Raw genomic sequence first — 12514 nt, forward strand, 5'->3', positions numbered from 1 at the left:
TTGCTTTATTTTTTAAAGCAGAGATGAGGGGAAGAAATGAGAAGAATGTGGCTGGGGCTGAGTGCAGGTTGTCTAGGTAACTTTGTACGAGTCTTTTTTCATAGAAGAGCTTTTCAGTTGAACGAAAATTAACTGACTTTCTTAGCAATTCTAAGACAATGAAATATATTTATCAGTTAGACCAAGCGTGTCTTTGAAAAATGTTAGTCACCAGTTGTTTCCATGCTTTTGTTTTCTCTGTGGAGTGAAAAGCTGCCTGCTTTGTAATTCTTGCATGCAACTCTGATCTTTCCCTTAGAACCTATCAAATTTTATTTTCCTTTTTTAATTTATATGTAATTTAAATTCTGCATCTTGAATTTTCCATCTAATAATGCGTTGTTATGTCAAAAGCCTGTGAAATGGAGCCTTTAATAGCTGAAAACATTTGTTATAGGAAGCCCTAATGAGCATTGCTATGGGCTTGATTGTACTCACTTGTATGCAGGAGTTGATTAAAAGTTCAGCACAATGTGTAGAAATCTCATTACTGCTTGGCAGGATCATAAATAAGAGCTATACTAGAATTGCTTTGATGATAGGGATTTGTTTTGTTTTATACTCTGCAATGGTTTTGAAGCTCTGGGCATTTAAGTAACTACCCAAGCAAATGTTAGGCTAATTGTATTTTTAGTGACAATCATTGCTGGTGTCTTCAGGGATGAGGTTAGGAGAAACCTTAGGACTGTTTTTTAAAGTAAATGCTGTAAAAATTGTCAGAAGACTCTGCACATCACATAAGATATACCAGAACTTCTGTGACTAAAATGTACTAATTGCTAAATATCTTTCAGGAATTGTTCCCTCTTCTGTTGTCCTGACTGCTTTCCAGGTGATGTCAAGAGTTTTTCTGACATGGGCCATAACTCATAGTGTAAAAGAGGTAAGTGTAAAAAGAGCGAAATATCCAGTTTCTTGAACTTGTGCTCATTTTTGCTGGACCTATTGTCACAGCATTTATGTGACATCAGATTACACTCAGCTGTTCTACACCTTCATGCACATTTGCACTGTAATTGGAAAGAAAGAATCCATCGGGAATGGATACTAATGATGAGGGTGTGAATAGGCTGTATTCAATCAAATAACCCATATCAGCTTATACTTACCAGGTAGTATCTCCTCTTTTCTGGGCCCTGGACTTGGAGCAGTCTTAATGTGCTCACTTCTTACTGATATTCATCTTTCACATAGTCATTTAACACCTCTGAAATGAAGTTTGTTGGACTTTTTGAAAGCAAGAGATCATATTTCTGGATTCAGTTTAGCAATTTTCCTTTGATGAAGGGATTACAAATCAGTGATCCCAGCTGAATTGGTCTGTTTTATACATTGCTAAAGCAGAAAATATTTCAAAGCTCCCTCTTTTTTAAAGCAATATTGATACATTTCTGTATCTGTCTCTAAATACTATTTGCTATTGTACAGGTAGCAGGGTTGTAACTTCTGTTGGCTCAAAGGAGTTATAACACTGCTAGATAGTCTTTATTTTCCAAACTGGCAATATGTTTGTGTCCACCAAGAATGTAATATTCTTGCATTAGTAATGTAATTTGAATTACATTAAAAGGTAAAGGTATCCCATGTGCAAGCACCAGGTCATGTCTGACCCTTGGGGTGACGCCCTCTAGCGTTTTCATGGCAGACTCAATACGGGGTGGTTTGCCATTCCCTTCCCCAGTTATTACCGTTTACCCCCCAGCAAGCTGGGTACTCATTTTACCGACCTCGGAAGGATGGAAGGCTGAGTCAACCTTGATCCGGCTGCTGGGATTGAACTACCAGCCTCATGGGCAGAGCTTCAGACTGCATGTCTGCTGCCTTACCACTCTGCACCACAAGAGGCTCTTTTTGAATTACATTATTGAACAATAATTTAGGCAACTTGGGATAATTTAGGCAACTCCTAAATTATTTAGGAACAATAATTTAGGCATTAACCATGCAGTAACAATTACTCAATGCCTAGTAGTTAGCAAGTATCCAAGTGTTCCTTTGTTTCCTGAGCCTCATGGGAAGGCGATATAGAAATATAAGAAATAAATAAGATAATTATCCTCTCTGTGTTATGAAATTGTCTTGCTTTCTTTTTCTGAAGGGTTATCTGCATCCCTGAACTCCCAGAGCAAGTTCAGCTGTTATGGATTTTGTAAGAAATGGTGTATAGGTGCATGAGTAGTGTGCTTGATCTTCTTGTTAATTCTTTTATGCTTTCCAAGCTCTTTAAGGAGAAACTTAAAACTGTGTTCTGCTTGTACAGATCTCTAGTGGATCTGATTAGCTGTATTATATTAATTCATTCAACTCTAATCAAGTGGTTGCTTGTGTTGGTATTTGAAATGTAAGTTTTGCCCTTGACACATCTTCTCTTGTGCATTTCTGAGGCCTGGTGTCTACTTGTAATTGGAAGTTGCATGAGATGGTTGAGTAATGTTTCAGTAATGCACTTGCTCTTTTATCTGAGGTAATCAGATTGTTAGCTGTTTGCATGTTGTGGCCTTTTTGTTCCTTGATACACTACTGCAATATCAGGGAGGTTCACTATCCATGCAGCCCTCTTATTTTCTGTAGAGGAGGAAAGGGTAGATTTCTTGCAAATCAGGTTACTTAATATATATTGCCAAAGTAATTCCATACCATGTGTGTGCTTGATTTGATTCTCATCTATATTAATGATGTATGTGTGTCATGTGCCATGTCACTTCCAACAACCCTTTTTATTAATGACATATGTTAACACTCTTGCTTAGAAGTGTGAAAGTTCTGCCCATGAGATGTTAATGCAACCAGTAATCCTGACATGGCCAATTTTTAAAAGAAGCAAAATATTATCTTGGTTAGTAACAAATGACCAGGTTACCTTTTTGATTGGCTGTCTGGTGTCAAACTATCAGAATGCAATATCTGCATGCTTCTCATGAGAGGGTTTTGGTGGTTTTTTTTTTTTTTGGGGGGGGTGCCATCAAGTCACAGCTGACTTACAGCAACCCAGTAGGGCTTTCATGACAAGGGGCATTCAGAGGTGGTTTGCCATTGCTTGCCTTGTGTCACGGGGCTGGGGTTCCTTGGAGGTCTCCAAATACTAGCTGTAGCTGGCCCTGCTTAGCTTCTGAGATCCAATGAGATTGGGCTAGCCTGGGTTATCCAAGAAAGGGCAAGCCTAAGGAAAATAACCTCATTTAGTAAAAATCAAAATAACAGAATCGTTTTCATAGTTTGGTTTCAAAATATTTTTCTCTGGGTGCCAGTATAGAGCTGGCTCTCTCAAGGACACTTTTAAAAATCTTGGTCACTGTTAATTATTCCCTCCAACAATGTTGGTTTTATTTATTTTTAATTATTTATTTGCATTTATACATCGCCCTCCCTTGCAGCTCTGGTTGGTTTATGATAGTGAACACATAATCCATAATCCTCAAGACATTTTTGAGATATAAAATTGAGGAGCAATATCATATGGATTGCAGAAATATCTGCCTGCATCTATAAGATCTTGATCCTTCTTGTTTACACTATCAGGTGAAGTTGCAAGGACAAGACATATAAAAGCATTAAACTGATTCCATATTGTATAATGTTGCAAACCTCAGTTCAAGCTGTAGACTTCTGGCTTTGACTTCCAAGATTATTCTTGTTAGTTCATTTTGCTTGTAGATTCAATTATTTGGAAAAAGGAGGCCTATTGCATTTTCCAGAATACCAAGAATAGCTGGCATTTTATAAAATAAATTACTGTGGGTAGTGCAGCAATGCAGACGTGAACAATAGGTTTCAATAAGTTACCATGAAATATTTGTTGTTGTTATGTGCGAAGTCGTGTCCGACCCATCGCGACCCCATGGACAATGATCCTCCAGGCCTTCATGTCTTCTACCATTCCCCGGAGTCCATTTAAGTTTGCACCTACTGCTTCAGTGACTCCATCCAGCCACCTCATTCTCTGTTGTCCCCTTCTTCTTTTGCCCTCGATCGTTCCCAGCATTAGGCTCTTCTCCAGGGAGTCCTTCCTTCTCATGAGGTGGCCAAAATATTTGAGTTTCATCTTCAGGATCTGGCCTTCTAAAGAGCAGTCAGGGCTGATCTCCTCTAGGACTGACCGGTTTGTTCGCCTTGCAGTCCAAGGGACTCGCAAGAGTCTTCTCCAGCACCAGAGTTCAAAAGCCTCAATTCTTTGACGCTCGGCCTTCCTTATGGTCCAACTTTCGCAGCCATACATTGCAACTGGGAAGACCATAGCCTTGACTAAACGCACTTTTGTTGGCAGGGTGATATCTCTGCTTTTTAGGATGCTGTTTAGATTTGCCATAGCTTTCCTCCCCAGGAGCAAGCGTCTTTTAATTTCTTTGCTGCAGTCCCCATCTGCAGTGATCTTGGAGCCCAGGAAAATAAAATCTGTCACTATCTCCATTTCTTCCCCTTCTATTTGCCAGGAATTGAGAGGGCCGGATGCCATGATCTTTGTTTTCTTGATGTTGAGTTTCAAGCCAACCTTTGCACTCTCCTCCTTCACCCGCATCAACAGGCTCTTTAGTTCCTCTTCACTTTCTGCCATTAGAGTGGTATCATCTGCATATCTGAGGTTGTTGATATTTCTCCCTGCAATCTTGATCCCAATTTGTGACTCCTCTAATCCCGCATTTCTCATGATGTGCTCTGCATACAAGTTAAATAGGCAAGGCGACAGTATACAGCCTTGCCGAACTCCTTTCTCAATTTTGAACCAGTCAGTGATTCCATGTTCAGTTCTCACTGTTGCTTCTTGACCTGCATATAAATTTCTCAAGAGACAAATAAGATGCTCTGGTATTCCCATCTCTTTAAGAACTTGCCACAATTTGTTGTGCTCCACACAATCAAAGGCTTTAGCATAGTCAATGAAGCAGAAGTAGACATTCTTCTGGTACTCCCTAGCTTTCTCCATGATCCAGCGTATGTTGGCAATTTGATCTCTAGTTCCTCTGCCTCTTCGAAATCCTGCCTGTACTTCTGGAAGTTCTCGGTCCACATATTGCTGGAGCCTAGCTTGTAGGATTTTGAGCATAACTTTGCTAGCATGAGAAATTAGTGCAATGGTGCGGTAGTTTGAACATTCTTTGGCATTGCCCTTCTTTGGGATTGGAATGTAAACTGACCTTTTCCAATCCTGTGGCCATTGTTGAGTTTTCCAAATTTGCTGGCATATTGAGTGTAGCACTTTTACTGCATCGTCCTTTAAGATTTTGAATAGTTCAACTGGAATGCTGTCACTACCACTAGCTTTATTGTTGCTCAGACTTCCTAAGGCCCATTTGACTTCACATTCCAGGATGTCTGGCTCCAGGTCAGTAACTACCCCATTGTGGTCATCAGGGATGTTAAGCTCGCTCTTGTATAGTTCTTCTGTATAATTTTGCCACCTTTGTTTAATCTCTTCTGCTTCTGTGAGGTCCCTACAATTTTGGTCCCTTATCATACCCATCTTTGCATGAAACGTTCTCTTCATATCTCCAATTTTCTTGAAAAGATCTCTGGTCCTCCCGATTCTATTGTTTTCTTCTATTTGTTTGCACTGTTCATTTAAGAAGGCATTCTTATCTCTTCTAGCTTTTCTCTGGAATTCTGCATTCAATTGGGTGTATCTTTCTCTTTCTCCCTTGCCTTTCACTTCCCTTCTCTCCTTAGCTATTTGTAAAGCTTCCTCAGACAGCCATTTTGATTTCTTGCATTTCTTTTTCTTTGGGATGGTTTTAGTTGCTACCTCTTGTACAATGTTGCGAACCTCCGTCCATAGTTCTTCAGGCACTCTGTCTATCAGATCTAATTCCTTAAATCTATTTGTCACCTCCACTGTGTATTCGTCGGGGATATGATTTAGTTCATACCTGAGTGGCCTAGTGCTTTTCCCTACTTTCTTCAATTTAAGCCTAAATTTTGCAACAAGAAGCTCATGATCTGAACTACAATCAGCTCCTGGTCTTGTTTTTATTGACTGGATAGAACTTTTCCATCTTTGGCTGCAGAGCACATAGTCATAATCTGATTTCTGTGTTGACCGTCTGGTGATGTCCATGTGTAGAGTCGTCTCTTGGGTTGCTGGAAAAGAGTGTTTGCTATGACCATTGTATTCTCTTGACAAAATTCTACCAGCCTGTGTCCTGCTTCATTTTGTACTCCAAGGCCAAACTTGCCTGTTATCCCGGTTATCTTTTGGCTTCCTACTTTAGCATTCCAATCCCCCATGATGATAAGCACATCATTTTTGGGCGTTGCTTCTAGAAGGTGTTGTAGGGCTTCATAGAACTGATCAACTTCATCCTCTTCAGCAGCAGTGGTTGGGGCGTAGACCTGGATCACTGTGATGTTGAATGGTTTGCCTTGGATTCGAACTGAGATCATTCTGTCATTTTGGGGATTGTATCCCAAGACTGCTTTTCCTACTCTCTTATTGATTATGAAGGCTACTCCATTTCTTCTGCGAGATTCTTGTCCACAGTAGTATACCTGATGGTCATCTGAATTAAATTCACCCATTCCTGTCCATTTTAGTTCACTGATTCCTAAAATGTCGATGTTCAGTCTTCTCATTTCTTGTTTAACCACATCCAGCTTGCCTTGATTCATGGATCTGACGTTCCAGGTTCCTATGGAATAAAAATCTTTACAGCATCGGACTGTCTTTTCGCCACCAGTTACTTCCACAACTGAGCGTCCTTTCGGCTTTGGCCCAGCCGCTTCATTCATTCTGGCGCTACTCGTACTAGCCGTCTGCTCATCCCCAGTAGCATATTGGACACCTTCCGACCTGAGGGGCTCATCTTCCAGCGTCATATCGTTATGCCTTTTGAACTTGTCCATTGGGTTTTCATGGCAAAGATACTGGAGTTGTTTCCCATTTCCTTCTCCAGTGGATCACCCTTTGTCAGAGCTCTCAGCTATAACCTGTCCGTCTTGGGTGGCCCTGCACGGTATAGCTCATAGCTTCACTGAACTACGCAAGCCCCCTTGCCACAACAAGGCAGCGATCCTTGAAGGGGGACCATGAAATATATTTCTAACAAAATGTGATCACTGTTATGGTAGTGCAGAGCTACTGCTTAAAAACCAATACATTATCTTTAAATAGGACAGGGTCCTATTAAATAAAAGAGTAAGGCCACCTGGGGAGGAGTTAGGGCGGGCCCTGTCCAGGATAAAAACTCAGAGGGCCCAATCAGGAGCCGCGAAGCAGCTCCTGATTGGGCCCTCTGAGTGTCCATCCAGGGCCAAGCAGCCAATGGGGAGGCGCGCAAAGTGCCTTCCTATTGGCCCCTCACCAGGACAGACCAAAATTCCATTCACCCAGCCCAGTCTGGCTGCCAATCTGCTCCTGACCACCAAAGGGAGAGGAGGTCAGTAGGGCTGCCAAGGGGGATGAGAACAGAGGCTGCGACAGCCCTTTTTGCCCCAAAGCTGTCCTAACTGTCAAGACCAACTGCAAATTGCCTCAGAACCCTGACAGAGCTGGCAGGAGGCTGCAGAGTGCTCCCCCTCCCCCCCTTCAGACCTGCTGCGAAGGAGCCTCTGACAGGCCCTGACTGAGGGGAGGGAGGCCTTTCCAAGAGCAACGCAGGGGAGCCTGAGGGGGGGGGACTTTTGAGGGGGGGACTTTCCCCTTCTGCCAAACAGTTGCCTGACAGGGAGGCCACAGAAAAGCCCCTTCTCACTTAAAATACTGCTCTGCCCGGAGTTTAGACACAGCCAAGCCATGTGTCTTTCTTCTTTGCAACTCTCTGCAGATTTGAGGCCACTGCACAGTGTTATTCTGCAGAGGTCACTGGCTCTTTTGTCTCCTGTTTCATCTGCACAACAACTCTGTGCAGTAGGCCTCAAGTCTTTCAATTCAACAACAACCTGTGTGGGAAGCCTTAAATGTTTCTTCTCTACCACAACCCTGTCCAAAGTAGCCCTTTCTGCCTGGGGAGCTGATCTTTATACTCTGCAGGTGAGCTGTAATTCCAGGAGCTCTCCAGGCCACAGCTGTAGGTTGGCTACTCCTGGGTTGGAAATATTCCTGGATGTTTGGAGCTGGGACTTCAAAATCGTACAATGCCTCAGAGTCCAGCCTTCAAATGAGCCATTTTTGCCTGCAGTTGGTAGGGAGTGGTGCAGGAGTGTCCCTCCTGGCCTATGGGTTATGGCCAGCCCTCATCAGCAACTGTTTGTATTCTGGGGCGCAGACAGGCAGACCAGCATCAGTCCTGTGAGTCTGGAAAGTGCAGGAAGATCTAAATAAATATTTACAGCCTGAAACTGTAAATAGAGAACAAGTAAATGTCTGGAGACACATCGTAACTGAAATAGTAACTGGCAAATAACCTTGGCCTGGCAAATAAAAAAAACAGTATAAAAAACCTTACTAAGGTCAAGATTGCTGTGCACAGACAGTCTTCCTCTTAGGGTTGCCAGCTTCTCTGTGAGGCTCGCTACCCCACCTCCCTCATGGGGAGTCTGCTATGGGGAGAGAAGGGATCTCTCAGATCTCTCACAACCCTACATACCTCACAGGTTGACTATTGTGGAGAGACAAATGGAAAAGGTGTTTGTAAACCGCTTTGAGACTCCTTTGGGTAGTAAGCAATAGGGTACAAAAATACGTTCTTCTAAGGAGCAACCATGAAAGAAGCATGTGGGCACATAACATTTTACCAACAGTGAAAATATGGGAGACAGAAGGAACAGGGTGGACAACTGTGCACTGAGACTACCCTATGTGTATTAGGGCAGAGGGGCATTTCGGTGAATGTGGCCTAATTCACACAAGAAGGGAAATGATGCAGAACTGGGGGGAATTGGTTGCCATGTAATCTTCCCCTAAGAAGAGTCTTCAGTCTGATTTTCCCTTCACATATCTGAGGACATGGCTCTGGAAAGCTCATCTGTAACCACTATGCCACAATTCCCAAAGGTCAGTCCTCTCCCACAATCAACGAACATTCCACACCACAGGTTCTTGACACCAATATCTCCACACCCATGGCCTCATTTGCCAGCATGCCACCACAACCTCCCACACAACACACATGACAACCCCATGCCCTTACAGACTGGACAACTCATCCCCTTCCTCTTCCCACTGCCAAGCTCTAGCGCCCGTTGTATTCTTGGAGACAACGGGCTTTGCCCCTATTTAACAATAAAACAAAATGTGTGTGTGTATATGCACACACCAGAATTTCACAATCTTAACATATAAACATTATTAGCTGTTTTACTATTATTGTAAATTGCCCAAGTTCACTTGCAGGGAGGGGTGGTATAGAAATTAAATACGTACATAAATATAGAAGCACATCCCATTTCACAGGCATAAACCAGGAGACAAAATGTGATGCAATACCAGAATATTCATTATGAGACTTAAGGCCAAATGCAGTCTGGGCCCAGTGTACCTGAGGGACCGCCTCGCTGTCTATACTTTCCTAAGAGCTTTACGCTCTGCTACTTCCAACTGGCTGGTGATCCCTTGCCCCAAAGAAGTATATCTGACCTCAACCAGGGCCAGGTTTTTCTCTGTCTTGTACCCCACCTGGTGGAATGAGGTCCCAGAAGAGATCAGGATCCTGTCAGAGCTTGCACAGTTCCACTGGGCCTACAAAATGGAGCTCTTCCACCAGGCATTTGGTTGAGGTCAACCGAATCAACACCATCTACAGGGCCCTCTCATCCCCCTGAACTGACCAACCTCTGAAGACATAGTTAATATTAACGTTGCTGCCACTTTTGTTCAGTTGGTGTTATTATGAATTATGATGGTCTCCTATGTTCCAGGTAAACCTCCCTGAGCCACAAGGGAAGGGGGTATATAAAAATAATAAATAAATAAATAAATAAATAAATAAATAAATAAAGCCAGTGGTTAGACTAATATTAATAATGACAACTTTGTACTTTTGATAAAGTATTTTTAATACCAACAGTAATGGACAATGATGCAATAGCAATAGTAGTAAAAAAAGTTAGACCAGCATTCGCTGGCAGGGGGCTCCTGGGAATTGTAGTCCATGGACAACTGGAGGGCCGCAGTTTGACTACCCCTGCGTTAGACAGTAAAAATTCATAAACATGTTCTTGAAATCTGGATTTTTAACGTATTAATTTAATCTCGTAGGGTGCACAATCAAAGCAGGGCACTGGAATATGCTTTTGTGCTTTAAAAACTGATATAAGGCAACTGTTAGCGGCACTCGTAATGTAGCTTTCTTGTAGTCCAATGCCAATTTATCTTTGATTGGGCAGTCATGTGCATTACAAACTAGTTTTTTCCACTGCCAAACATAGATATTCTTGTGCCAGCTTTGCATTTAGAAGAGCTAATGTGAGCATTTGGTCTTGGTCTGAGTTAGTTATGCGGACAATCAACATTTGTTCTTAATTAGTTTTTGGCTAGAGGTGGTGTTGGTTCATGGGAGCACTTACAGTTTGAGGCTGGAGAATAGCATTTGGTTAGGTTATTGCTACTTTGCTTCTTTTCATGTGCTTTCCCAAGCCTTTCCCCCATTGCTTATGCAAGCAGGACTTTAATTCTGTTCAAATGGAACCACACCTGATCTTTCAGCCAGTCCTTCCTATTCCTTCAGCACCATCAAATAGAATTTTACTCTCCTTTAGAACTTATGATTTGGGTGTGTAAGTCGTATAACTTGCTGCCCTCTACGGACTGTGTGATTTGAAGAGAAACCAGAGTATATTTTTGGGGCTGTGAGAATTATTGTATAACAGCATGGCATAGGGGCTTATTTAGCATGTGAGAGCCACTCTTTCTTTGGGATATCCTGTGCAGCTGGAATACTCTTTGAATTACCCAGCCACATGGATGAAGTGTGATCACATGAGTCCTGACCATGGAACTGGCCCCCATCCAAGGTCCATGTGGTCAACTACTGCTTTTAACATTTGAAGAGAACATCAGCTGCCAAAAACTTGTCATGGAAAAACCCTTCTTATATGCCTTCCCTATCGAGCAGCTATTAAGAACATTGTCTGTATAGATGGGAATCTGGTTCGGAATGTTCCTTTTAAATTCTCTCATGACTTTGGGTGTATTGTCCTTGAGATGCAAACTAATGCAATCTGTTATAGAAATATGAGCAGAACTTGTTTGGTTATGTATTCATATATTAGTACAGATTTTCCCATAGAGTTCATAACTCTTTTTACTGAATGCAATAAAGCAATCTCTTTTAAATACATTAATTTCTTGGGGGGAAAGATTTTGTTTTAAAAGAAAACTTTATTTAAGGATGTGATATATTTCTCTTCAATAGGTGCAAAGTGAAGACAGTGTCCTTCTTTTTGTTGTTGCTTGGACGATCACCGAGATTATACGTTATTCCTTTTATACCTTCAGTTTACTAAACCACCTTCCGTACATCATAAAATGGGCCAGGTAAGGATTCTGGATTTCAACAGTTCCTGATTGCCAAGTTGGTACTTCATGATAATATGTTTAGTTTTTCTAATGGGAAGAGAAAGAGAAAGAAAATGTGTGCTGGCAAATATAACATTGTGACTTATTGCTCAGGTTAGTAATCTTCATAAATGTTGCGTGAGATGAGCATTCTCTAACTCAGGGTGGCAGAGAGGTGGAGAGCCCTGCCGAGCCACCATTCCCCCAAGAGAGAGAGAGCCCAGCTTATGATGGGGAGGAGCAGGTGGGGTACAATATGTCAACTTGTTATCGATCCACCTGACAGAATTAGTATCCATACTGCATTTTACCAACTTGTCAACAAAAATATCATGTGGAACCCTATCAAAAGCTTTACTGAAATCCAGATAAACTATGTCCACAGCATTCTCCTGATCCAGCAAGGTAGTCACTTTCTCGAAATAAGAGATAAGGTTGGTCTGACATGACTAGTTGTTGTGATATCCATGCTGGGTCTTAGAAATCACAGCTCCAGCTGTGTTCCAGCTGCTCAAGGACAGTCTGTTTAATGATTTGTTCCAGTATGCTATTTCTAAGTCACTGTTTTCCAGGCTGACAGAGGCCAGTTTAAGGAGAGCACAGGTTGCTTTTAGAGTATACAAATTTGGTTTCATCTGGAAAGGCACTGTTTTCATCTCGCAAGCTTGACTTTGGTTAAATGTTTTATAAGGCTCCTGAGTAATTAAATATAATCAGGTCATGTTAAGATAATTATGAAAACCCCAATTTCAGCCTTGTCTCTGAATATTAAACCTGTCTAAATGTTTTTGTTTTTAGGTACACATTGTTCATTGTACTGTATCCAATGGGAGTGTCAGGTGAACTGCTCACAATATATGCAGCTCTGCCCATTGTCAGACAGTCCGGCTTGTATTCCATTAGTTTACCTAACAAATACAACTTCTCATTTGATTATTACACATTCCTGATCCTGATTATGATGTCCTATATTCCACGTAAGTGCACTTCTCAGTTGCATTCTTTTGTAGTGTGAGTCATAATATGTAAAAGAAGCTTAAAATGTATCAG

General features: G+C 41.8%; 1 protein-coding gene across 1 annotated transcript in view; it reads left to right on the forward strand.

Moving 5' to 3' along the window:
* HACD2 (3-hydroxyacyl-CoA dehydratase 2) overlaps positions 1 to 12514 on the forward strand; it is a 47849-nt gene that overhangs the window by 21031 nt on the left and 14304 nt on the right. Inside the window, exons 4-6 of the mRNA XM_077320439.1 lie at positions 834 to 922; positions 11322 to 11443; positions 12263 to 12441. Coding sequence (XP_077176554.1) covers positions 834 to 922; positions 11322 to 11443; positions 12263 to 12441 — 390 coding nt within the window. The remainder of the gene's footprint in view (positions 1 to 833; positions 923 to 11321; positions 11444 to 12262; positions 12442 to 12514) is intronic.

Source organism: Paroedura picta, chromosome 2 (genome assembly GCF_049243985.1).
Source record: "Paroedura picta isolate Pp20150507F chromosome 2, Ppicta_v3.0, whole genome shotgun sequence".
NCBI classification, from domain to species: domain Eukaryota; kingdom Metazoa; phylum Chordata; class Lepidosauria; order Squamata; family Gekkonidae; genus Paroedura; species Paroedura picta.